Source organism: Poecilia reticulata, chromosome 13, assembly GCF_904066995.2.
Source record: "Poecilia reticulata chromosome 13, P_reticulata-male-v2, whole genome shotgun sequence".
Lineage (NCBI taxonomy): Eukaryota > Metazoa > Chordata > Actinopteri > Cyprinodontiformes > Poeciliidae > Poecilia > Poecilia reticulata.
In genome coordinates this window covers 17729957-17757812 of record NC_088842.1, presented here as the reverse complement: position 1 = coordinate 17757812, position 27856 = coordinate 17729957, and the positions used below count along the sequence as shown (strand labels likewise).

Sequence of the window (27856 nt, the reverse complement as noted above, 5' to 3'; positions counted from 1 at the left end):
AAGCGGAAGTAGATGGCAGAGCTCCTCTTGTCTCCTCTGATGTGCATCCTGAAACTCCTTGCTGGAGGAGACGCCAGGCCACCCCTGACAACAGAGCCGCCCCTATCTGCCGTTAGCAGCGAGTCGGCAGCCGTTAAACAGCACAGCCCTTTGTTTTAGTTGTAGCTGACCCCTCAGCCTCTCATTTAATTACCCGTGTTGCGTGTCTTTCACCATGGCGGCGAGCGCGAAACGAAAACAGGAGGAGAAACATCTGAAGATGCTGAGAGAAATGACGAGTTTGTCTCCCAATAGAAAGTGCTTTGACTGCGATCAGCGCGGCCCAACCTATGCCAACATGACTGTGGGTTCTTTCGTGTGTACCTCCTGCTCTGGCATCTTGTGAGTATTAAGTTGCAGACGTGAGCCACAGCTTTTGTGCGTATGATATGTAGAGTTTCAGATGACGGGCGAACCAAAGCTGTTAACGTAAGCTAACATTAGACATTTATTTCCAGATAGGTTATAGTGAGCGTGGGCTTTGCTGCTTGACATTGTCTGGTTGTGTTGTATTGGGCGGGGTGCATGAGTTGTCAGTGCCCCCACAATGGAACTGAAAGGGCGACCACCCTCGATGCTAGTTAACTTTAGCTTCCAGTGCTAGCCAGTGAACTTATCTTGCACTTGGAAGCTACAGATAAGCCTTTAGCCAGATGCTGCTACCAGTTGCTGTTAACGTTAGGAAGCCCCCCACTCCGACTAATGTTACTTAGTAACCATGTACTCTTTATAGAAAGAGCCACGCCAACACCAACACACCTTTTAGTTATTGATTTGAACGCCACTTTTTTTGGTTGTAAACTTGACACCTGGGCGTATCAATGTCATGTTATTTAGAGATGTGACCGATAACTGTTAGAGCAGTGGTTATGATGGCATCATGTATTTATGTAATACATTTCTCAACACTGAATTTGTCTCTGACAAGAATCACAACTTTGCTGTTCGATGTACCTTATACGAACTCCTGTCTGCAAAGTTGAAACATACTGACTAAACTAGTCGTTACAGTGGAGTACGGTGGGTTTTGTTTTCTATCACTTAACGGTCTTGTTCGGTTCTAAATCCAGGCTTCTGTAAACTTCAGATGTGAGATTAGTTAGAATGTCCTCTTCTTTCCCAGTTACAGATATGACGTCTTCACTCACTTGTTAGTAGTTTTAGTAACATGTCGTCATTTAGACAAGTATCTCTTTGCAGTATGGAAAACCAACAATATGCAGTAACGTAAACCTGTTGTCTGTGCTCCTCCTCCTTCTTTACTGTACTCCCAAAGAGCTTAGATGGCACTCATGTGTGTTGTTTTGTAAATATTTGTTAATATGAGCACATAATCTTAAATTTGACAGACATTCATTTTTTCGTGTAAGGACTTAAAAAATAAGTTCGACAAGGAATTTTCCATTTAATTTGTTGCTGAAATTTTAGGTTGTATTTGGATGTTTTTTTAAAATTTATTTTTGGCATTGCAAAAAATATCTTTTGGCTTACAGTACAGGTGGGGTGTGGTTCTGTAATTAACAATACAACCTACTGTATGTTGATTTCAATCTGAAGAAAGAGTTCAATATCTTTGACACTTATCTCATGTTAACTGTTCACGAATTATTTCCTGTGTGTCTGAGATGCTCGTCAAACTGGTTGTAATTGTAGGCGCAGGAAGTGGTGTGGCCCCACGCTGCTGCTACATCAGCAGCATGTGATGCGTGTATGCAACAGGAAGTGGCTGGGACGGCAGGTCACTGTCTGTCTCTCCTGTTTTTTTAATTATTTGGAGTGACAAATCACTTCCAGGAGAACGCCCTGCGATCAGGTTGAGACTGAAACTGATTAAAACTATTTAATAAAAAAATTTTCCTATGCATTTCTGCATAAAATAAATTAAAATTCATAAGCAATTTTGATCAGTAACTGAATTATTTTATTTTATTGTTTTCACTTTGAGCTCCTCAGTATAATGTATGATCAGTGATGTAGCATTATGAAGGAGTAGGATGTACTTTGCACTTGCAATGTGAGATATGAAAAGTTTTACTTACCAAATCATACAAGCAGCATTCGGTTCCAAACTTTGGACAGACTGTGCAAATGACACACATCACACAGACACTTCCTGTATGTTCAGTTGTCTTATATTTTTTCCAGGAGTTTTAGTCCAAGTCAGATAAGTGACCAACTGCAGGATACATCAGGAAGCGACGGGGAGAGGTTGTCATTGGTGAGGTAATAGGGCAGACGAACACCTGGGTTGTCAGCCGAGCAGCAAAGTAGATGTGACCACGATGGTTCACGGAAACATTCCATCCCTTGAAATGAGTTTCAGACATCACCTCGGCTGATGTGGTGTGGCTGTGGCTAGATCTTTCTGAGCTTAGTTAGCTAGTTGTGATATGAGAGAAGTGCAGTCGAACAAATGATTTACAAATTTGCGAATGTGCAGAGTTTAGTGTTAGAACAAAGGCACCAAAGATTTTAGCTGTAAAAGCTGCACTGCCATAAAATACCCAACAGTTACCTGGCAACCATCGGCTGCTCTAAGCACATTTAATGCTCACAATATGTGGTGTAAGTAGGAGATTGATCAGGTTAAACGCTGATCTTGTATTTCTCATTATAGTGAGCACACCAGGACCAATCGGCTCCAAAAAGAGACTACACCCAACAGAGAAAACTAATTTTGCTATACTATGTTCTGTAATCCCTGATCAAAAAAAAAGAAGAACTTGTGACAGAATGTCTTTTCATTTATATAACAAGGAGTTTATTAGAAGTTATTAATGAAAAAAGAGCCTTGTTTACTTCATGTATCATTAAAAGCCATTTCATATATCAGTGGTTAGAATGAAAGTTTAATATAAATAAAACAATCCTGAGTAGAAATGCTTTTACAATTTTGCAAAACATTTTATTTAAAAAGACACATTTACTACAGATAGAATCCCAGCAGATGCGTAAAAGAAAATATCTGATTTATTTTCTAATGATTTCTTTTAATTTTCGTTTCTTTTTCTGGACAATTTAATGGTTGCGACTTCTTTAGGGGTGATGGCCAGAACGCAAACACTTTTTCCTCTTTCAGTTGTGGTTATTTAATGGGTGGTGTTGGAATCTGCTATGTAAACACATTCCTGGCGAAGGTGGGGACCTTCCCAGGAGGAACACCGCTCACAATGTCTCTTTCTGGTAAATAGCTGCTGGCAGGAAGGAACCCCACTCGGTCTGCTTGTCTTGAGTAAGCAGGGATACAAAAGCGACAAGTCGGCATTAAGGAGGGCCAAGTGTCAAACATGACTAGTATAATAAATACCTGCCAGGCACTATTTAAATTACAAACGCGTTTCATCTTTTTGTGATGTTCAAGCAAAGCGTAAGTAACGACTATGTAAACAATTAAGCTTGAGTGTAAGAGCTTTTTTTTTTTTTTTTTTAACTACAGGTTGGGTATTACATATTTTCTGTTCGGGAGTTATTTTAGGCTTCATGCAAGCCCTTCCACTCTTCTGAGACTTAGTTTTGCCAGTTCCTCTCACCCTGAAGCTGTTTCCGTATGCAAATGAGTTGAGTTCTCTGGCTCAGCTATTCGCTGTACAGTAGAGACAAGGTCATAATTATTTCACTGTGCAATATGTGATAGCACTTTAGCACACAGTGTGCGTGCCGCTCTGTTTACATGTAGGGAAACCGAGTGGACTTCTGCTTGTTTGGAAATGTGGACCAGTCTTTGCTGATGTCTGCAGAATTGTGATGGTAGAATCAGTGGCATCCTGTACTTCTCTGTACTTCTGCATTTTTTAGAAGCCACTGCCGGTTGTGCGATAGCGCATGTTTGGTTAAGGAAGGCTTTTTACCCTGTGTCACAGCATAGATGGAATCCGGACTGATACAGATGCATTGTATCTTTCAGTTGGCTCACACAAAAATAAACAACAGCTATGACAACAAATGTAAGCAAAGGATGTTTTCCTTTTTCAGAGAACAAAATTAGCAAGCAAAACCACAGCAGATAAGATAATGTAACCTGAATTGGACCCCTCAGCGGGATCGCAGTGGGCAGAAATGTTCACATCATATTTCACCCTTTGAGGCAATGGGACTTTTTCTGTTTCTGACCTAGTTTCATCTTGATTCGAATAGGATCTTATCGTTTACCTTCCTCAGGCGCTCAAGGTGTCGCGTAAGGAGAAGTACACACTTTTCTCCCTATTTTTGAAGAGATTTTTAAAAAAATAAAACGAGTCAAAATGTGTTTATTATGACTCATTTTCAAAGTCGAAAACAAGATAAGAAGAAAACTGACATTTCGAAAGTTTTTTTTTTTTTTTTTTCCCCCGATTCAATTAGTCTTTGGTTTGGTGGTTTAGTCAACTTTTTATTTAGATTTAGTATATATATTTTTGTCATTCATTCTCTTATCTGTTTTCATACGAAGTCTCAGTAAGACATAACTGAACAAAAGCTGAGAATGTGCTGGAAATCTCTCTCCCTTTCTTGTGTTGTTTTGTATACAGTATAACCTGAGGTTCATATCACAAGTACATTTTCTTTGTCCAAGCTGCCTGTTATCTCTGTTTCGTGTTACTGAGTAATAGTGAGTCAAGCTGACTGAACGTGAAAAGAATGAGAGAGATGAAAAGTTCTGAGAAAGTTAATGCCTGTCAATAATTTAGCAACCTTGGTCTAGTGTTTCACTCCAGGTTTGGCTTGGCTTTGTGCATAACACAGTGTGACAGCGTAACCGTGAAACTTAAGATTCTTTTTCCTAGACATCTGTGACAATTTTTTAATTTTAAATTTTTTTGTTTTCTCACTTAAAAAGTCCAAAGTATCAGTTGTTTGTATCTACATCTAAAACAAGGATTAATTTAATATTGACAACTGATTGTCGGCCATTAATATAATTTTCAGTTTGAACAATTTCGACTGTCTCGCGTATAAAACACTGCTTGGAATCAAAACACAGACAACTCCTCAGAATGGAAGTTACAAAAGGCAAGAGCAAAAATAGTACAATTGTGTTTATTTATTTTAATTTTAGAAAAAATGAGTAAAAATCTAAACCTTTAATTCAAACTGTGACGCATCATAGAGATGCACGCAAATGTCCACAATTGGGAAATTTCAGAATTTTCTACTATAACATCCAGAGTGTAGTTAGATATCTGGATTACTGAAATCTTGAGATTCCATCTTAGTGCATTTAATGACTCTATTATGTAAGTGCCATGGGATTAATATCTTTTTACCATATTCAAAAGTTGACCTGTTTTGAGTTTCACTTTCAGTGAAAGACTCATTAAGGTAATATAGCTCATCTAATATTGACTTTTCCCCCAATCTTACATGCAGACCCTACATGCAGACTTCTGTGTCCCTTCATTCATATTGTCGTGTGCACACATTAAATAGCTTTGCTCTGTTTATTTTCTTTAATTTGTAAAAAAAAAAAAACACCTCATTTTATTTGTTTGCAGGTTCCGATGTCTGTGCCCTTAAGTCACAGTTAATGTTTTGCCTGTCTAAGTAAATGTTCTGTGATCAGCTTCAAAGACAAACAGCAATGACCTTACAGCCATATTAGTCAGGTTTAACTCAAAACAATAACCCTGCCGGCTGACGACCCTTTAGTCTAACTGTTAGAAGCTGAGCTGTGACCTTCTGAACGAGGTTTGCGTGAGATAACGGATGTCACTCCTTGATAGTTTCCATATTAGGGGATATTACTCATCGCTCGGTTGCACTGACAACCTGAGTTCAGTCAGTGCAAGTTCAGGAAATGTTTCACCCGTTTCCTTTGTTTTCTTCTTCCTTTTTTGTCTGTGTGCCATGATTCATTTGTCGCTTTTGTCTTTTCTTGCACTTGTAGTCGACTCGGTTACACAAGCAACCTGCCGGCTTGTAGCTAATTAAACGACCCCATCCAAAGAAGGGAGGGGGGGTTAGAGCGCATTAAGATGATGGTTTCGCTTGCCGTGACATGACATCAAATTGACCCCAGTTTAATTTCTCTGCCCACAGACGAGGACTGAACCCACCCCATAGAGTTAAGTCTATCTCCATGACAACATTCACGCAACAGGAAATCGAGTTCCTACAGAAACATGGCAATGAGGTAAGCCTGGTGGACTTCTGCTCTGCTGCATAAAACTTTAAATTACTCTTAAAGGCCTTGTTTCTTTCTGGTTTTACTTGATTTACAGGTGGAGATCACAATATGTAAATTTTTTTTATGTATTAGCAAATGGTCTCTGTGTTTTATAAACAAACTGTAGTCCAAAGTACCATATTTTTTTTTTTTATTAACAAGTGCCATGGAGTTTCAGTATGAAAGGTATGTCATTCAAGTACTCGCCTATCTGCTCAAAACAGAGAAACCAAAGTCCATCATCACATTTGTGGTAAACGGAGTAGAAAATAGATCAGTGCCACCAGGGACGCAGTTTATTACAAGCTGGAGCAAAATCATCCAGGAGGCAGACATGCTGGAGACTCAAGGTTGGGACTGATGCTTTGTGTCCTTCAGCTGTAAATATTACTCCATCATGTTGCTTTTTTTTTCATTCCGTTTTTGCACACTTTGATCCAGAGAAAAAAGCTGATACAACAGCTAAGGTTCAAATACCATCAACTGTTGTATCTCGACCTTCGTGCTGTTTTGTCTTGTGCATCATGAATTTGGACATTCAGTTCTTGTTGGTTTTATCACCGTCACCACATGCCCATCTTGGTAAATTAGGATATCATTGAAAAACTGATTTATTTCACGTTTTCAGTCCGAGGGAACCTTTGTTGGAGAGTCATTCCAGACAGATTGGTGTAGCTGAAGTGGGTTTTTTTTCTCCATTTGTTTGGATGTTTTTGTCTGACACTAGTTGAAAACTCAAAATTAAGTTTCTGCAAAAGTTTGAATATTATACCAATTAACAAGATTTCTAAAACCAACTACCCCGATTGCAAAGTATGCGTGTGACATGTATCGTACACGTCTTCAGTTCTTTTTGCATGGATTTCTGCATTCATGCTGCGTTGCATCAAAGTGACCAGCCTGCAGCTCTGCTACAGTGTTAAGAAAACCCAGGTTGCTTTAACAGCGGTCTTCAGCTCATGTGCATTGTGAGGTCCGATGTCTCGTTTTTTTCTGGACCAGAGCTCTTTCTGTATGAGATTGTGTGTGAGGTTTAGGTTGGGTGAATTTGTGAAATCAAGCACAGTGACGTTCTGTGTGGGAAGGCCCTGCTAGAAAATGAAATCAGCATCTCCATAGTGCTTGTCAGCAGAAGGAAGCATGTAGTGCTCTAAAATTTCCTGCTCGACGGTTTTGCTGACTTTGGATTTTAGAACTGGACTAACAGCAGCTGATGAAATGGCTTACCAAATAATCATGGAGTCTGGAAACTTCACACTGACTTTGCTTCACAGGCTATTCAACAACTCTGCATTTATCTTTGTTTCTTTCGCTCCTTTTCCTTCCACTTAACTTTCCTCGAATAAGCACCTATGTAACAGCCAGACTTTTTTTTTAATTTTTTTACCAATAACAGTTTCTGGTTTACATTTATTATGGAGGGTATCATTAAATGTTTCCTAGACAACTATCAAGTCAGCATTTTTCTCCATAGGGTGTAGTATGACCACAACTTAACACTTGTGATACATAAATAGGGATAGTCTTCTAATTCCTTTTTGTTAAATTCAATACTAGACCTGTAAAATAGGTCTGTTAAAATACATAAGTTAGTTTTGGGTGGTTCAATGATTTTGGCATAATTTTTAATTAGCATTATTAGGTAAGTCCTGTTATTATTTTTCTGTCACTAGATAACTTCTTAACGGTTAAAAGTACATTAATATTGTATAGTGGAGTTTACAAAATAAATTTGTAAGCTGACACAACTTTCCTGCATTGATATGTTTCAGGTATGTAAACAGATCTGGCTCGGTCTTTATGACGACAGAACCTCATCAGTGCCAGACTTCAGAGAACCACAGAAAGTCAAGGAGTTCCTTCAAGAGAAATATGAGAAGAAGAGATGGTGAGTGAGCATCTCACGCTGGTGGTACATAGATCTGAATGAACAGATCTGAGAGCTGTGCTGACATGCAGCTTGTCTCTGAGCTTCCCTTATTTCTGGCCTGGAATGTCTCAAAGGGAGCTCATAGCACTCAGCCTCCAGCGAGCCACCAAACACTCCTCCTTTAGTGCACCGAATGTAGGTCGCTACAGACAAGCTGCTCTAAATATGCAATAGTGACTTCAAGTAGGTAGAGGATGAATTCAAATTAGACATTTTGTTCTTTAGCCCAGTCAACATTATTCTCATATTAGTGTTGTGGCTAACAGGACACGCTATCTAAAGCAAACAAGAGGTTTGCCAATTGTCATTGTTAATTTTCGATTTGAAAAGCAAAGTTAACGTTAAAATGAAGACTTATGCAGTTAAAGAGAAAAATAAGACGCACTAATAAAATGTGCTTTTTTTTCCCTTGATGTTTCATAGAGCGAACACACCTGATTATGAAAGAATTATTTTTAGCTCATCTTCAGATGTTTAGTCTCTGAAAGCCGACCAAAATGAGAGCAGTAGAGAAAGTGCTGCATGCCTCAGCATGCCCTTTTGGAACAAACATGCATTTTTTTGAATCAGACACTCAATCACATAGCAGTGACGGTGATTCACAGTTACAGATGTTATTTGTCCAATAATCACAGTTAATCTACTAACACATCTTTAAATAAACTTTTATATTGAAAAATTATTATTCTGCAGAATACTGTTGTCTTTATGTTTGAGCTAAAAGTTTCCATCGATTTAGATTTTTTATTTTTTTCTATTATTACAGTTTAGATATTTTAACATTAATGTGATGCATACATTATTTTCTTCCAAGGTATGTGCCTCCTGAGCAAGCCAAGGTTGTGGCATCGGTCCATGCTTCCATCTCTGGTTCTTCAAACAGCAGCACCAACAGCACCCCAGAGGTCAGACCGCTTAAATCACTGCTGGGGGATTCGGCCCCCAGTCTGCACCTGACTAAGAATACCCCACCAAATCAGGTGAATATTTCACACGCGTGGACAGTAGTGTGCCTGTAGTAGTGTAGTAGTGCCTGACGTAAACAAAATAAGACTTAAAAACAAAATTCACCCCCTATCCCCAAAAACAACAAAAACAGAAAACAGTTGTATCAAATCAAATTATCAAAGTAAACTGCAGCTCAAAAACTTATGTAAGTTTACCCTCAGTAATTAAGGCAAAACTGCACAAAAAATATTTGCATTGAAGTCCCAGAACCCTTTCAGTAGTCCGGTTTTGGCTTCACCTGGTTCAAATTCTGTTAAACAAAATTGAGCACCTTTCGCTATCCACTTATTAATTGGTTAATCCAAAAATTAATCAACAGATTATCGCTACACTTTATTGATGTTAAGTCAAGTCAAAGGAGTGGATCTTTTCACATGTTGATGTTAGAAGTATTTATTTTTTTAACCTGCAGATACATCCTTTGCTACAAATGATTAAGCATGCACTAAAGGAATGGTGTTTTTGCATTTCCAGCAATAAAATGTTTATTTACTTTAAAAAGTAATGGAATTATGCATCTATTAATGTATTTTAAATATTGTATAAAAAGGCCTAAGTGGGGGCTGCACAGTGGCGCAGTTGGTAGAGCTGTTGCCTTGCAGCAAGAAGGTTCTGGGTTCAATTCCCGGCCCCGGTCTTTCTGCATGGAGTTTGCATGTTCTCCCTGTGCATGCGTGGGTTTTCTCCGGGTACTCCGGTTTCCTCCCACAGTCCAAAAACATGACTGTCAGGTTAATTGGCCTCTCCAAATTACCCCTAGGTGTGAGTGTGTGTGTGCATGGTTGTTTGTCCTGTGTGTCTCTGTGTTGCCCTGTGACAGACTGGCGACCTGTCCAGGGTGAACCCCGCCCCTCACCCAGAACGTTAGCTGGAGATAGGCACCTGACCCCACCAGGGGACAAGGGTGTAAAGAAAATGGATGGATGTATGGAAAGCCTTAGTGGCAAAATGATAAACCACTTGGAATGTGATAATTTAAAAAAAATACTGATTGTCAAAATAATCGATTACTAAAATAGTCATTTGGTGCTGTCATAGCTACATGTCACAGAAAAATACTTAGCTTTTGTTTGACACCAGCACATTTGACTTGGTCTCTTGCTAGTTTACAAATGTTACACTTTCCAAGAACTTCGGAAGAACTTCGCCAAGAGCTTCAATGACAGATTTCTTACTTGCATGTTCAGTCTTCTGATTAGTTCCAGCAATTTCCAACAGCTGATGGGTGCGGCCATCTGGCTTGATTTTTTGCCTATAATTTGTGCATCCGACTTTCCTCACTCTACCTGCTCCTTCCTGTGATCTCCAAATTAGTCTCTACAAGAATTTAAATGATGTTTAAATTGCGCAGCCATTCCCAATTTTCAGCATTGTGCTCATGGCAAAAAACATTTATTTTTTTTCCCCCATTTGTGTTTCTTGTCTCCAACAGTCTCCAGTAGTGAGCCGTGGGCAACACCATCAACAGCAGTTCCATGAAAAAAAGTTTGACCTCCTCAGTGACTTGGGTGGAGACATCTTTGCAGCCCCGGCCAATGTGAACTCAGCCCCCGGCTCCGGCTTTGCTAACTTTGCACATTTCAACAGTCACACAAGTAAGAAACCAACTAATTACTGATTTATTTAATCAAAATGTTTCAGTAGTTGTTGGTAGCTAAAATATCTGATATATAAATGCACAGGAAAAAAATGCTATTATCTCAATTGTAGGACTGTCAAATTAATTTGTATATTTGGTACGCAGGTGAGTCCATGCCCACCAATAACTAGTAACATGACGTCAGTAGGAGAGCTCGTTTGCTTCTTTTTCGTGAATTACATTTTTTAGACTAATCTAACAAGCATCAGTGTGTTTTATTTTTCCCTCATGCTTGGACCAAAGTTTTTTTTTTTACGTAAAATGTTTCTAAAAAGCATTTCTCAGAACTACAGTTAGATGCTGTTCCTGCTGTCCTGCTACAAAAAGAGGAACCAGGTCTGATGGTATAAAACAATACCTTTTAAAAAGGTTCCTGCTGTTCAAAATCGTCTTTACTGCCTATTGTGGGACAGAGTGTACTTCTGGAAACTGCTGGGTTTTTCATGGTGCGATCACTGCTGCTTACAGACAGATAGACAGTGAAGATAGTGATTCATTTCGACAGCTTTATTTGAATAAGAAGAAAAAAGTGGCCTGGGAAACAGGTTGTCCAGCGAACAACGTCTCAATAAGTTACAATGTTCTTCAATAGACGTTTAAGTAATTTGAATGGAAACGTCAAATTAGTACAATATTGGCTCATTGCTGATTGCACATTATATCTGTAATGTTCATTAAAGCTAAACCCAAAATTCAGGTTTTCGGAAAATGTTAATTATTAGGAAAGAAAAATGAAATGTTGACCCACATAAAAGCTGTCCATGTACTGTATAGTATATGTCCTTGGTATTCGGTTATAATTTCGTTTGCATGAAGTCCGCAGACATGCTGCACGACATGGAGATGTTCGGTCAGTTGCTCTGCCAAGGTGTTCAGGAAGCCTTTAAAAGCATCTTCCAGCTCATCTGGACTGATGCTTCAGGTGTCTCCTATCCTCCTCCTGATGGTGCTCTGTACATTCTTTATGGGGTTCAGGTCGAGCACGTTTGCTGACCAATCAAGCACTGTGATACCATGGTCATTAAACCAGACATAGGCACTTTTAGTAGTTTGGGTAGGTGCCAGGAACTGCTGGATAATGAAATCTGAGTCTGTATAAAGCCTCTCAGAAGTGGGAAGTGCGAGGTGTTCTGAAATTTCCCGGTAGCAGCTGTGCTGACTTTGGACTTGAGGAAGCTCAAGTCCCAAATCACCTCCGACAGTGGAAACTTCTCTCTGAACTTTAAAGCTACTTGGATTCTCCTGCCTCTTGGCAGCTAAAGCCCTTCGAGAGTCAAATGTTTCTTCAGCAGCTGCAGTGACGTCCACAAATCTTCTCATGGAAATCATTGGCACAAATATACACATTGATTAATTCATAATGCATGTAGAATCACTGGAAAAGGTCCATTGTCTGTATTTCATAAATTTCCATTGCAGTCGTGACGTGTTGTTTCTAAGTTCGTTCATCCACACTTCCCTACTCACTTTTATTTCTTTTTTTCTTTTTTTTTCTTTGTTGCTCGCTCATCTGTTCATCTGAATATCACGTCATCAGCACCTGCAGCAGCACAGAATGTCAGCGCAGGGGCAGGATTTGCAAATTTTGATGCGTTTGGGAACACCCCGGCACCACAGGCGTCATTTCAGCCACCAAATACAGGTAGAGCAAGCTCATGTCCACACTAAAAACTAAACAGTTGGGATTGTTTCTCAATGGCAAACACACTAAATAGAAATAAGCTGTTTACCAGTCACACATTGTGAGGCATGTTCTGTGTGAAATTCTTATTTCTGTTCACTTTGGCTGACCTAACATATATTCAGCTCACCAAGCCTTCTGATCAGTCAGTTCTGTAAAACTTCTGCATACAAAATAAAATAACTGCATGCTTTCCAAGAGTGTGTGTGAAGGAACCTTTTTTTCTCATTCACACACTCAAAGAAAAACCTGCTACAGGAAGCTAATATGTGCTGCGTTGCCCCCTACTGGACACATTGATTATCTGTCTCTGTGTGAGTTGGTCTCTGTCATTTCTGTGAAACTTCTTACATTTTTCTTTTCTTTTTTTTTTGCATCATTGTCTTTGTCACAAATGGTGAACGACTGTCTGTCCATCTTGTAGTACTCATGCATTTATGTCAACACTATCATTTTCACCGCTTTCTTTGGTTGTGTAATTTCTGTTCTGTCATCTTTTGCTGTTTCTTGCTCCATTTTCCCTCCTTTGATTTCTGTCTGCCAGCGTTCGCTGTGCTCTCATCCAGCCGCAGTGTGGGTGAGTTTACCGCTGCTCTGCCTCTCCAGAGTTCACACAGTAAGTCTCTTTGGGCTTGCCCCGACAACAGCTCTATCATCTCTGATGTGTTGTCCTCCTGACTTTCCTTTTTTTTTTTTTTCTCAACGTAACTTGTGGCCCGTGTTGCTGCTTTTTTGTTTGGTTGTTGGAAATCTAGGATATCTAGAGTTTGAGCATAAAATGGTAACAAAACTGCGAGAGATAGAGTTTGAAACCTCCGAATTAGCTGAACAGTGTCTGGTTAGTTCATGCTGGTGAATGCAAACGACAATAATTGTACAAGTGTTTTCTATTGATACATTGGCATTACTTTATAAAAAAAAAAAAAGTTGGTGTTTTTCAAAAACTCTTAGTACCTTGTTATTGATTTTACAAAAAAATAATTTAACCTGATGTATTTGCTATTTTGGGTTCCTATGGATTTTGTAACAAGCTCTTGAAATCTTCTTGTACGCCGTCCCGTTGGGTTCCATTGCTGTTCGAAAGTTTTAATACCAACTACTTTGTCTAAAACGTTCACTGGAACATGAAGTCAGAAAAACACACAAGCTAAATAAGCTGAGCATGATCTCTCAGGTTTGATGGTGAAGGTATTTCTGGTCAAGTTTACTTTTTAAAAACCAATACAAACATAAACATTCCCCCAAACATAATGCTGCGTGTGAATACATTCACACGCAATCTGTGAATGTATTCACAATGTGTGAATACGCTGAAAAACTATGAGATCCAACAATTTGCAGTTTATTTACGGTTTTGACCAATCGGATCATTGGCGCACAGAGTACCGTTTTGTTACGGTTTCAGTGCATTAAATGAAGAGAAGGGAATGGTTACTGGCAAAAGGTTTAGGGTTAACAATGTATCTTCTAATGCCGGTTGAAAGGAAAAAGCATCTTTGTTGATATTAAGTTGTACCAGTATTTCCCTTTGTTCAATTTAATGTCCTTAAAAAAAAATAACATTTTTTTTTCTGTCACAACATTGAGGCATTTGTCAAGTTCATTCCGTCCTATGCCACAATTCTTAAATTACATTTCTTTTTTAATTTTCCCCGTACCTGAGAGCTAAAATGCAGGTGCCATGTCTGACAGAGCCTCAAAATCCTTCCACACATTATCTTTGCATTAACCTCTGAAGCTGCCGAGCTTCAGAGGTTAAAGTTATTGTGGGCAAACATTGCCCACTTTCTTTCAAGTGTTGCTGGTCTCCCGTCCTCAGCATGGCTCAATCCACACTGTACCCTCAACACACGCACACGTACACTTCTCCCCCCCTACCGCTCTGTTCTGATCTTTTGTCTCAAAATTTCCAATCAAGACTTTCCTTATGACCTTTTAATTTCTCTCTTCCATGCAGGTAGCGCCTCAGGGGGACTAGCAAATGCCAATTTTGCAAATTTTGACAACTTCCCCAAATCGTGTAGTGCTGACTTTGGATCCTTCAGTTCCTCCTCCCAGAGTAACTCCACGAGAGCTGACAAAGACGTTGTACAGAGTACTAACGTTCTCGTCGATAGATATGCAGCCCTGGCTGACCTGGATAACGTGTTTAGCTCTGCCAAAACAGAGGAAGGTAAACCTTTATGGCCCAGCCTGTTTTGTAGATTCTAGCTGCCAGGACAACAGGATCATATAAAAAGCAATAAAGAATTTGCTCATGCTCTCAAGGATTGAACCCCCTGAGGATTTCTTTCTTGTCCAGGCCGGGTCATGCACAGACGCTTTAAAACAAGGGCAGCTTCTTTATATTGTTGTACTGACTTTGACATGTTCAAGGAAACATTGAAATGTGATCATTGTTTTCTTGTAAATCAATGATCAGTTTCATTTACAGCATGTTTGTTTTTCATCCATAAGCATTATTCTGGTCTTAGTGGCACTGAAGCAACCTAGATAAAGAGCACATGCTGCTGCTTTCTGTCCTCACTCTAAAAAGTACCATCTGTTTGAACGATTTATTGACACGATCGAATTCTGGCATTAAAGCATCTCCGAGTTGGTTCAGGCTGATTTAATTTTAGCTCATTTTCTTTTAAATATTTTCTTTTTTTTTTTTGCCAATAACTGACTATTGTTCCCCATTTTTAATAGGTTAAATATGGCAGCTCTTGGGACCTTTTGGTTTTGTGTCTTTCAGAGTTGACAAACTTTTTTTTTTTTCTTTTTCCCCTGCGAGGTAAATTGAACCATGCTCTTTTCTCATGTGCTTCTCTTTCAGGGGGTGGTATTGCTGGAGGCGTGAGCTCTGCTGCTGCTGCTGCAGCCTCAGCAGGAGTTGCCGGTTTGCCTCAGAAGCAGTCAGCAGGCATTGCTGCGGGCGACCGTTATGCTGCTCTAGCGGAGCTCGATACTGTCTTCAGCTCCTCAGCACCCGCCACCAGTGTTTACAACACCTCTAGCACTTCCCAAGGGTAGGATCCAGCACCAACCGCTCACACATCTGAGAAGGGCACTGGTTGATATATATATATATTTTTTTAATGTGCAACTATCTTGATGTTTTTAGGTTTTTTTTGTTTGTGTGCATTTGTGTTTTTATTTATGCATATTGTCTATAAAGAAGTTTTTATGTTTAATGGCTATTATAGATTAGGTTTTTATCTGATCCGGATTAAACAAATTCAGTGTATCAGCTGATTATGAATCATACCAGTTGGATATTTAATAGATCTGAATAAAATGCAGTTAGTGTATTAGAGATGCAGCAGTCTATTAAAAATTAGATTTATGCAATCTTTAGTAAATGCACTTCTTTCTTACACAAGGCTCTTGTTTGGCCGTTATTGCAGTAATGTCTTTGGCTCAGAGACGGTTGCCTCAGCACAAGCACAGCAAGCGATGCCCGGTATGCCTCAGGGTTTTGGAGGTAAGTGAATTTGTTTTTCCTTATGTATATAATTACATATTAAAATATGGATCATAAATTGCAAGCTCAAATTGCTGATACCACAAACATTATTCAAAAGCAGTTCTTGACTACATGGCTGTTCAAGTGAACCTATTCCTTTGCAGACAAAACCTATTTTTCTGTATTTCCTTCATAGTCCATAAGATCGTTATAGAAAATCTCTGTTTGACATGGATTGGTCCGGTTTAGGTCTCAGTAATCGAAGTGTTTTCTGTTTTGTCCCAGAGACGATGAAATATAGTTCAGATTCCATGAAAAGAGTAATAAAAGCCCTTTGACCAGTGGGTGGTCAAAATTTATATTTATATTTTGACCACCCACTGATTGAATGCCACCCTGAGCGGTGAGCCATTATATTAAGTTGTCAGTAGTAGTTGACAACTTAATATAAGACTCTTTCTTATGTATTATAAGAGTCTTTTATTACTTGGATGTCTCATTTTGTAAATTGTCATTTTGATGTTTGTGAATATGCTGCCGGGCTTTTTTTATGTAAAACCACAGTTTGGAGCTCTATTATCCACTTACTTTATTTGAAGCCTTTTATGTCCTATAATTCATCGGAACATTACTGTTTTATTAAGATGTTTGTTCCAATATTGGAATTCTTTGGAAGCCAGTTTTTCACATGCTTGCTCTTTTCTTCTTCTTTTCTTTTACCTTCATCTCACATGCTGTGACTTGACGTTTTCCTCCAGCAGCACCATCAACCAACCCGTTTGTAGCTGCTGGTGTCGCCCCTGCAGCAGCTCCCACCAACCCATTTCAATGCAACGGCAGAGCGGCAAATATGGCAGCTGCAGCAGCGGGTCTGTTCTTGTGCTTTTTATCTGTGATTTCTGCTTCTCGCCGTGTGTAGCTGTGGGGGGAAAACAGCTAGTGAATTATTCAGCAAGTCTGCTGAAGACTCATTTAGCAGTTAGAGCAGATGGGAATATTCTGAACTGAATGAAAAAGTAAGGAGACAGTTACACTAGTGTTTGCATTCTCTGCATACAGGATAAAGCAGTCTGTAAAATCCAGAATTTGAGATTTACTGATTATTTTTTATCATGCTGGACAGGCTTGATGAGTGCCCTTCATTGGCAGGGTTTTACCCCCACCTTTGGTAGGTCGCTATGAGGTGTTTGCTTACCTTTCTACTTGTGTGCTGTGAACTGACAGTGACTAATATTTCTTGCCATTTCTTAATTCGCTGAAGAAGCAAGAGTTGCATTATTTATTTATTTTTTTAAAGCCTTCTGCTGTGGCTAACATTTTTTTCTTACAAATATATTTTTTTTCTTGTTGGGTCCAGTTGTTTGTTTTTAAACTCTAGTTTCACCTGGTGAAATGTTCACTTCATTTTCATCCTGAATTATTTTCTTGTTTCTATTTAATTGCTAATATTAGCTAAAAAAAAAAAAGACAATCATTAAGTTAGCTATATTTTGATTAAGCACTAAGCTATTTGGTGTGACATGACAGGAGTGCTGAACAAGTGTAGCTTCATCATGATAGAAATGTGTTCTCTAACAACTCTTCAGATTATTAAAGACAACAGAGATGTATTTGCTTTGATTTCTTGAAATAGTTTGTGTTTGTCACCAGAGGAGATTAATCAGCTATAGTCACCATACAGGAGACCTGCCAGTGCATTTTGCATCATCCGTTTGAGTTTGCTTGCTGCTGGAACGACTAGAAGAGAATCGCATTAGTTGGGATGAAAGTTAACTGTGGATTTACTAGGTGACCTACAGGGACCTGGCAGGTGATTCTTGGTCCAGTGTAGGTCATCTGCACGGATCTAGTACTTAAATGTGTTGTTCCTAAATACTTGGTTAGTTTTATGGAAGAATCAGTCCTATTTATTGCTGTATTGCAGGAATGTGGTGCTCTAACTTCCATCTATACAATGAGATGATATTGATGTTGATTGCAGGTGGTAATTTAGCAAAGAAGCAGACCCAAGAAGGGAATGTATTTTATAAAAACAAGAGGCCTTGCAGCACCCCTCTGCGTCTCAGCTCTTTTAACTTTTAACAGGTAATATTTAAAATATCCGATGCGTGAAACACACATTTTTAGAGCTTACAGATGTTTGAAATCCACTTTTAAAGCTTCACCAGTCAAATCAGTTTAGAACTGAGGACTCTGTTAAAGCTCAGCCTGCTGTCGTGATCTCGCAGAGATAATATAAGAATATAAATAGTGTAATAATTACCAAATGTGGAAAAACTGATGCACTGACTACAGTAGTTGAATGAAGAATGTTGCTGGGAGCCAAATCCAATGGCCATAGCTGCAAATCAAATGCTTTTAAAAACTTACCCTCAGAGCAGCAAATGACTAAAATGTTGCACACCGATTTAGATTTTAGAAAGTAAATTGTGGCTAGAGGAGGAGTGAGTCTTTTGAATGCAGAGAGCAGTTTCAGAGTTTCTTACTGGCATTCATTGCATCATTGTAAAAGCAGTTTTGGCAGATCTGATACGGGATTTGAAGTAGGGCTAGAGGAAGCGATGACCCATGAGAGCACCAGGATTGCTGGGTTTGATCAATTTTTTTTCTTAGCAGTTCAAAGATTGCAACACTTTCTGAGGCAATTGTCAAGAGCTAGCTGAGACATAGCAGCCTGCATTTTGATATCGGTTCAGAAAGGCTTTAGATGTCTGATTGATTTTAGTGTCACGAAGTCTGTGAGATGGATATTGAGGGTAGCATTGAGTTCTTTATTTTCAGTGACTTTTAGGTGACAGCTAAATCTGTCTGATGACTTATCCACAGCCGAGAACCAAATATGACCGAAAATCTCTTTAGGACATCGTAAAGATGACAGGGGACAGATAATGTAATCACAAGCTGACAGATTTTGAGAGTAAACATTTTTTATGCGTACCGTTTGCGCATTGTTGTAGCTCATGAGCATGCTCGCGTGTCCTAAAAATAAATCTAGCATGAAGCAGAAAACGTTTGTTTTAACCTTTTAAACCCCCTTTGGGTCTTCTGCCCTGCTGCTTTCTGCTGCGTAGCAGCACCTTTTGGCACAGGCTCCATGAGTATGCCGTCAGGATTTGGAAATGCTGCCGCCTACAATCTCCCTACCAGCTTCAGTGGAACATTCCAGCAACCCTTTCCTGGCCAGCCCCCCTTCACCCAGCCTCCAGTGTTTCCTCAACAACCCAACGGTGTGTGTTTGTAATTCACATGTCCAGTCTTTGTTACGTTACATCTAAATTGCTTCAATTTGACTAAAATGTTCTTAGCTTTATTGTATCTGTTGTGTATATGGGGTTGTCTTGTATATCAACAGTAGTGTCGTTGTCTATCAGGTGGGGGATTCCCAGTCTTTGGCCAGACGAAGCCTGTTATGACTCCTTTTGGACAGCCAGTGGCAGCCCCCATGGTCCCTAACAACCCCTTTCTGGTTAGTACAGCAAGATCACTTTTGGTAGATAAAAATTCTTGTGTCATATTTTTTTATTTATTTTTAAATGAGTAATGCACATTAATAAGCGTGGCTACATCTTATAAATGTGCCAGATATAGCCTGATAGGTATTTTCCTAGAACCTACATAAAAGAACCACAGACAACGTATATGAATTTTATGACAAACTTTGCAAAGGAGAACAAACTCTATCAATTGCTCCTCCGAGCTGTTCATAGAGCGTTCTGAAAATCTTTGGGTAAAGCTTGTCTTTTATTTTCAAACTTCAAAGAGGGAGGATAGGCAAGATAGACAGCAGAGAAAAAACAGCAAAGGTCGTAAAACATTTTACCTAAACACAGCAAAGGTCGTAAAACAATTTACCTAAACAACTAGCAACCCAGTTCCAGATGCGATATCTGATTTACGGCCTGAGCCCGGTTCAAATCTTGGTCAAACTGTTTCACCTGAAGATGAACAGGCAGCTGTGACCCCCCAGGTCAGTTAATACACACACTAAAGAAGAGAACATTTTAATCTGCTCTAACATTAGACTGAATATGAACTAAAGTAACAACAAAATGATAATACCAAAAATCTCTAACATTCCCCCCTTTTTATCATTTTACCACGTGTGTAAACCCTATTCAAAAGCCAAGCATAGAAAAGAAAAGAAATAAAATAGAACCAATAAATGCAAGAATTTTTTTTTTTTTTTTTTTTTCCCTAGTCTAAACATAAAAATGACACAATGACTAAATTAATATAATGAATAAATGAAATGGACAAAAACAAAAGAAAGAAACAGCAAAAAATCAAATGCAGTTTTCTCATCTCTAACACCACTTGTTTTCACATTTTCGGTGTAGGAATCATTCAGCAAATGAATTAATCTGTTTATTGATTACAGAACATCATCATTGTTCAGAAAATCGTCAGAACCTCGAAACAAGTCATCTTCATTTGTCTCATAGGATGCCTTTGCTAGCTGATAACTGACAACAGTTGTGTTAATTGTTTTAAACAACATACTTCGTAGGCAAGGAATAATGCAACCCGTAAAAAGACAGAACAGAACCAAAACAATCAGAATAGGTGTCACGAGCTTTAACAGTAAAGTCCACCATGGACCAGACATGAACCATGAAAACAAATCAAAAAGGAAAAATGTGATCCTCGCGTAGCACCGTCTACACAATGTTTAAGTTCCTCCAGGCCATGTAGAGCATCAGAAATAGTTCCACCAGTTCCTGTTTCGTCAGGAACACGCTGGGCCAATGATTTTACAAACACCTCCCTGAGAGGCTGTGAGCAGGTCCAGCACAATACGATTTTGCAAAACCATGTTTCTCAGTTCAGTCAGCCCTCTCATGGAGCCGTTTGCCAGCCGGTGTGTGCTGTTGATGAGTTGCAGTAATCCATATCTGTTGATTTCAACGTGGTCCTGAACTTCTCCTAATCCAACTCCTGGGAACATGCTCTGCATGAACTTTTCACCTCCGGTCCAAATCCTGATTTCCCATGGAACTCCAGTGTCCGTAGTGAGGCCTCCCCAGCGTTTGACCTCAGGCATCACGCTTGGAGCAGACAGCCAGAATGTGTCGTCCTTTCCTGATGAGTACAATCAGGTACAGGAAGTACCAGTCTGCAATCACCCGTGAACCATAGTCTCCTGGCACTATGGTACTGCACAGCGTTGTCTCCTGTCGTCCAATGTCCGATCTGTGATGTTGAAACTCCTCTCCTGAAGCATGTTGTCACAGTCTGGGTTGTCCTTCCAGACTTTGCAGTGTGGAGTCATCCTTTGACCCCTGCAGGCTGTGCAGTCGATGTAATCCGGTGTCGTCTTGCAGTATGTGTAAACTATGTTACACAAGTTTCAAGGTAACATCCCAAGAGAAACATGTCCGTTGTTGAACATGCAGCTCCTCAGAGACCCGGGTTTAGCTCCTGCTAAAGAAATGGTCTCTGGTATTTTCCATGCGGTTAGTGGAAATGGAAATACGTCAGCATTAAAGGAACAGTTCATAGATCCAAAAGTTCCTTCACGGCATCTCCTATCTGAAGTAGAACAGAATAGTCATTCTTCCACCGTTTGCATCCCTTTGGCATGGGGACGCTGAGTCGTGGTTGTGTGCTCAGGCCATAGAGACACATCTATTTGTCATCCGTGATGTGTCCTACACGCAGACCTGAGTTGTGTGTGGCGATTGGCAGCTGCGCACACACATAGCAGTTCACAGCATGTCCCTCGTACGCGGTTCTATTCATTAGTTTCCACCACAGGTTGATGCTGCAGTCACAGCGCAGTAGAAGATCCATCTGGCATATGGAGTCCCCATTGCTGCTCGGCGCACAGAGATGTCAGAACCCCCAAACTAAAGACGGGGGAATCTTAAGCGTTTCTTCACCGGGTTTGAGACGAGCTACCCTAAAAAATAGCCCCCTTTGAAGTCCGGTCTTCCTCCCTCCGCCTACTTAGGGGTTCAACACTCCCTGCAGCTTGCAGTGACTGAGATGTATCCAGCTGGGTCTTTACGACTGTTGGTGTGGTCATCAGCACCTGGAAGGGTTCTTTTATGACCTTTATGTAGACCCAGTTTCCTGGCTGGATGGGGGTGGTTTTATTTATTTCCTGTAGAGGAGAACAGTCAGACGGCAGTAAATTTGCATTTAACACCTCTTTCTGTTTCAGGATCCTGATCATATAATCTACCAATGTTTGTTCTTCATCAGCTTTCTGTAAGTCTGGAGCAAACAGAGGCAATATGTAGGCTCTCCCATAAATTATGTCAAAAGCAGGCTTTGCTGGAACTACTTCAACTCTTTTAGAAAAAGCATCAATCATCACCAAACAATATTTATGTGGTCCACTTTGTGTGAGTTCAATAAAGTCCATATGCGTTGTTTGAAATGGATGAGGGTTTTGGGAAACTTCCTCTTCTTGGTCTAATGTTTCCTTGAGGATTGTTTCTGACACAAACTGGACATGCAGTACAAACTTTTTAAGTAAGAATTTAATCCATATGTGGTAATGTGGTAAAATGCTGTTGTAGCATAGAGACCATCCCCCTGTTGACACATGACAATGCCCATGTGTCAAAATTGCTGCCGCTCTAAATAGAGAATTAGGAAGGACCGACTTCTATTTACTGAAAAATGTTATCATCATTCAGTGTCGCCCCTTTAGTTATCCACATTTGTTTTTCTGCGTTTGGAGCATTATCTTGCATGTCTTTTAACACAGCTATGTCTATTACTTGAGGATCTTCTATCTGTATTGAGAAATTGTCTCCCCCATGCTTCCCAGCTGCAGCTTCCTTTGCTACTTTATCAGCTAATCTATTGCCACTTGAAACCTCATCCTGTTCCGTGGTGTGCGCTGCACACTTACAAACTGCTAGTTCAGCTGGTAAATGTATGGCCTGCAAAAGATTCTTAAGCAAGGATGCATGGGTGACTGGTTTCCCTGTAGATGTTATCAAATTCATCAAAGCATAACTCTTCCTAAATAAAAATGACCATCCTGAAATTAAACCAAAACCTCAAATCCTCTAATTTTATCCGTTACTCAATTTAGCAGTAAAATTTCTCTCTTCTCAAAACAATTGTCATTCATCCCAATATAAAACACACAAACACAATCCCAATCAATTTATAGATTCTTTATATAATTAAACTCTAAGTTAAGCGTTTCAGTTAAATGCAAAGAAATACTCCATAGTATTTCAACACTGCAATATCAATTAAGTTCAACACTTAGATATGTTTAATTTAGTTCCAAACTTGTATATTTATTTCAAAGAAAATAAAACATTTGCAAATCATTATTAGTTTTGAATCTAATAATTTTAGTTGGTGTAATTTAGCCGTATCACACTCAGTTTTTTTTTTCCTTTCTTAACTTGTAACCATTACAGTTTTTTCCTTCACAGTTTCCCAATCTATGGCTCGTGGGCCCTAAAAGGATCACTGGTCCTTCTGTTAAGGACTGAGTTAATGGGTACAAAATGGATGATTTTGTTTAACATTGTACCTAAAAACCTTCAATATGTCCTTTTCTAGCTAGATAATTCTTTCCTGCTAGTAAGTAAACAAACAAGTCCTCATTACAGTAGCAGTGTGTGTATCACAGCAGTGTGTGTGTATAACTTATCTGCATTTCTCCTTTCTGTCTTGCTTCTCGCTTCCCCCTCCTGCTGCTGGCGTCGCTGCAGCTGGTCCTCCCTCTGTCTCTTCTCCAGCTCCCTGTCAGTCCAACTGGCTCTGGTGTTGGATTATTTATAAGTTGTCCAGACCGTCCCTTTGTCCACCAATGAAACAAGCGGCAAACAGTTCAGTTTGCTTTCTTTTTCCAAACATCTAGCAAGACTCCATACAGTAGTTTTGCTGCATGGCAGTTCCCAGATGTCAAGGAATTAGGACCAGTGGACACTTTATTGCCTTCAGTGTCCAGTTGGTAGAAATCGTCCTGTCCTTTTTTCGCTTCTTTATCAACTAGCTGGTGATAAAGGAGGGAGTCATCTGATTGGCAGGACAGATCTGAGCTGAGGTCAGAGGTCAGACGCAGCGCAGCGAGGCTCAGACAGAGGAAAAGGAAAGAAGCAAATAAGAGTCAATTATAACTTTCTTTTCTTTTCATCGTATAGCTTTTAGCCACTTATTATCCAACTTTTTAAGAAGTCATAAACCATTTCCTTATTCAAACACATATAAACATGAAACATGTTAAAAGCTGTAGTCTCTTTCATCATGTTCACCATTAACTTGTAAAATGTAGAATGTACGTTTAAGTTAACTTCATCTAAGACACGTCTCACCAGAGAACAATGGATTTCTCTAAATTTGTTGATCTCAGTGCTGCAGACTGTGAAGTCAGCGGGCAGCCCTCCTCTCAAGGCCTAAGAGAGTTTACGAGGCTGGTTAATGTCCAGGTCGGTACCTTACTCTGACCGCTGACCCCTCCAGATAGACAGCTAAGAATCATTTCACCAATTTGGTGTTATAATATTACACAATACATTAAACATTGTTCTCTGAGGACAATTTATTATTTAGTTTTATTTTCCTGCTTCTCCTCCTTCAGGAAAGAAAAATTATTTTGCATACACTGATTTCTTGCAGGAATTCAATTTCTTTTATGGTTTTACTTAACGTCTTAAACTGCATGCACATGTCTCTAGCATTTCATCAATTTGGACTGGGGGTTTGTGTTTTTGGGGTGTGGTAGAGTCTGATTATGCTGAGGATTTCTCCTATTTGTGGTCTCCTCACTCCACCACCCCTCTTGTCGCCCCGTGCAACATTCTTTGAAGGGCAGTTTCTTGCCCAGTGACCAATATTGCCACAAATCCAGCAGCCTTTTGAATACCGTAGATTTTGTGGGGTGTTATTTTGGGGTCTTCGCCTATCGTGACCTCCTCTGCCTCTGCCTCTTCCACGGCCTTTTGTCCGGTCGTTGGAAAAGGCAGAGGTATATAAACCTCCAAATTTCTCCAGGTGAAAAACATCTGATCCTTTCACAGCTTTCCTGACCTCTTCTAAGGTACAGGGTCTAAAGATATATAAGTTTTGTGTCCCTTCCTTTAGGGAAGGATACAGTCGTGTTGCTGGAACAGCAGCGGCTGATACTGGGGCAGACGGAGCTGCTGAAGCAGCCAGGGGAGAGGTGGCTGCAGGAGCTTGCTCTCCCTGCACCGCTGCAGAATTCCGTGTGCTTGGAATTACTTTATTTTCTTCCTTCTCTATAATTAAGTTTTTAGATTCATTTAACCATAATTTAGCACACCTCAGCTCATTCTCCTTTTTAGATTTTTTTTTTTTTTATTCCCATTTTTCTTTCTACACTACTCTCCAAAATTCCCACAATTGTTTGCCATTGATCGATTTTTAGCTTTCCATCTATTTTATATTTCTTTCTCCATTTTTTCATGTGTACAGTGCTACCAGGAAACCTGGACAGCATGTACTTTTCATCTCCATCGGCGCCCTTACCGAGTGATGAATTACAAGAATGTTTATTTCCCATATTTAAAACACTTGCAATTTCAGCTTAAAAATATTATTTATTTGAATTTATTTAAATTTGGTCCAGGTTCGTTGACTCCTAGGGAGTCCTATGAACTGGAGCTCTTTTCAGTGGACCAGCAATTAAAATACCTTGTTGTGGTATTCCCCGCTTCGACTCTTTCGAGTGGGAGAATCTTGCCTATTGCATCCACAAGAGGTTTGCTGCTTAAATCCACTGTTTTATATGAGGTAAAACACAGAGCGGTATTTAAACCTCCAATCACTCTCACACACACAAAGCAGCAGTAGCAAACCAGCAATATAAGCACAGTAATGACTCTATGATTTAGCGCAACATTATCTGTTTTTGCCTTGTCAGAAAACTCAGCACCAGTCATGTTTTACCCATCAAAAAATCAAAACCACACAGCAATGACAAGCTTCCTATCCGCCTGAGGACGTGCCCTTATGGGGTCTCCTCGAACAGAGTTTTAGCAGAGCGACATCATACAAGGATTCTCAGACCTCAGAGTTTTAGCAGAGCGACATCATACAAGGATTCTCAAACCACAGAGTTTTAGCAGAGCGACATCATACAAGGATTCTCAACCACAGAGTTTTAGCAGAGCGACATCATACAAGGGAACTCAAACCACTAAAATAGCCATTTTAAAATTCACCTACGTTTCTGTAGTTTTCGGGTTGTCCAGTCGGATCTCGTCACTCCGCCGTTGGCAGACAAAGTCGGACCTACGGCGCTGGCCCAGCGAAGAATTCTACTTCCTGGGTCTTTCTTTCCAGGTCCAAATGACTTCTGGCCATGCATGGATTCAGCGCGTCTTCCTCTGCCTGACAGCGGTCGGTATGAGAGATCCCGGGTTTCGGCACCAAAATGATAGGTATTTTCCTAGAACCTACATAAAAGAACCACAGACAACGTATATGAATTTTATGACAAACTTTGCAAAGGAGAACAAACTCTATCAATTGCTCCTCCGAGCTGTTCATAGAGCGTTCTGAAAATCTTTGGGTAAAGCTTGTCTTTTATTTTCAAACTTCAAAGAGGGAGGATAGGCAAGATAGACAGCAGAGAAAAAACAGCAAAGGTCGTAAAACATTTTACCTAAACACAGCAAAGGTCGTAAAACAATTTACCTAAACAACTAGCAACCCAGTTCCAGATGCGATATCTGATTTACGGCCTGAGCCCGGTTCAAATCTTGGTCAAACTGTTTCACCTGAAGATGAACAGGCAGCTGTGACCCCCCAGGTCAGTTAATACACACACTAAAGAAGAGAACATTTTAATCTGCTCTAACATTAGACTGAATATGAACTAAAGTAACAACAAAATGATAATACCAAAAAATCTCTAACATAGCCTATAGGCTAAATTACGTCTGCAGCCCAAGACATCACTAAAGCAAATATACAATAAAAGATGCAGTATATCTAATAAATGTATGTAAATGCATATAAATACATTAGAATATGGAAAAGTTAATTTGTCATTAACTATACTGAGTGGATAAAACAATGCTTTTTATCCACTCAGTAAAACGCATTGTATATATTATTCACACCCAGACTTATATTTTGAAACCTTTATTTTTTGCTTTTAAGTGATAAAAAAAATAAATAAAAAAATTACACTTACAATTAGATTATTACATCAGACCAATGAAACACAGAAATGTCAGCTTAATGAAAAATATGTTTAATATATGTTTATATGTTATTTTGAAAAGGTGCTTATAATCGGGCAACCAGGCTTCATCAGAACCCGTCTTCTAATTTGCCGAATGTGGCCGTAGTGACTTCCATGCTACTTTTTGACTCCCGTGTGTTTTCTCTGCGTCTCTTTTCTTCCCAGGGCGGCGCTCCGCCCGCTCAGTACCCCGCAGGAGGCTCGTCAACCAACCCCTTCTTATAGCGATCCATCTCGTCTGCTGCACAACAGGGTCGACAACCGGCGCGCTTGCACCTATTGCACTGTTTTGTTTCACCAGTAGCTTTAAAAAAAACACGTTTGTAAGAATCTGTATTTTCTATCGCAGTTTGTCACAAATTAAACAATGTGCAAGACGGAGGCACTGACGGTGTCCGTGACTAGAAAAAGAAAGAGAGGGGGGAGAGGTTGACCCTCTGTCCTCTGCTGAACCTGTGAACTGGCCTGAGCCACAACGTATATAATCAAACTGGCTGAAAATTAAGTTATTGCATACAGTATATCATTCATCATGCTGCATTTCTGTACATATGTTCTTTTCTCCTCTAGGACGTTAGCTCTTTGTGCATATCAGTATTTGTATAACATAAGATTTGTCGAGACAGGGCTGTCGCTTGGGTACTGCCAGTTTCTGTATTTGTAAAGAACTAAACTGTTTGTGCTGATTCTTTTTTTGGGTAAATTGTTCATACTAAGGAAAAACTTCAGTGACTGAAAACTGAAAACAAGTGAATGCTGCATCCGAACGGCGAACTGGCCGTTC

At 39.7% G+C, this 27856-nt stretch overlaps 1 protein-coding gene across 16 annotated transcripts; it reads left to right on the top strand.

Annotated features, from left to right (window-relative positions):
* Window positions 1-27758, top strand: agfg1a (ArfGAP with FG repeats 1a). 16 transcript variants are annotated; one of them, XM_008425382.3, is made up of 15 exons: window positions 7-381; window positions 6055-6148; window positions 7954-8069; window positions 8926-9091; window positions 10552-10714; window positions 12296-12400; window positions 12984-13055; window positions 14397-14612; window positions 15258-15450; window positions 15829-15905; window positions 16646-16756; window positions 17011-17055; window positions 18962-19114; window positions 19259-19353; window positions 27238-27758. In XM_008425382.3, exons 1-15 carry the CDS (start codon window positions 215-217, stop codon window positions 27295-27297), a joined length of 1833 nt encoding a protein of 610 aa, XP_008423604.1. In that variant the 5' UTR covers window positions 7-214; the 3' UTR covers window positions 27298-27758. The 16 variants fall into 16 exon arrangements, with proteins under 16 accessions (XP_081471090.1, XP_081471089.1, XP_008423609.2 ...); XM_008425380.3 differs by having other exon boundaries at window positions 18959-19114; XM_008425381.3 differs by having other exon boundaries at window positions 8-381; window positions 16649-16756; window positions 18959-19114.
* The last annotated feature ends 98 nt before the right edge of the window (window positions 27759-27856 follow it).

Bases quoted from the DNA above. Each gene is read 5' to 3' on its own strand.
- agfg1a (XM_008425380.3), top strand. From the start codon at position 215: ATGGCGGCGAGCGCGAAACGAAAACAGGAGGAGAAACATCTGAAGATG. The intron at 9,092-10,551 runs GTGAATATTTCA...TGTCTCCAACAG, and splicing joins AGAATACCCCACCAAATCAG to TCTCCAGTAGTGAGCCGTGG. The intron at 15,451-15,828 runs GTAGGATCCAGC...CCGTTATTGCAG, and splicing joins ACCTCTAGCACTTCCCAAGG to TAATGTCTTTGGCTCAGAGA.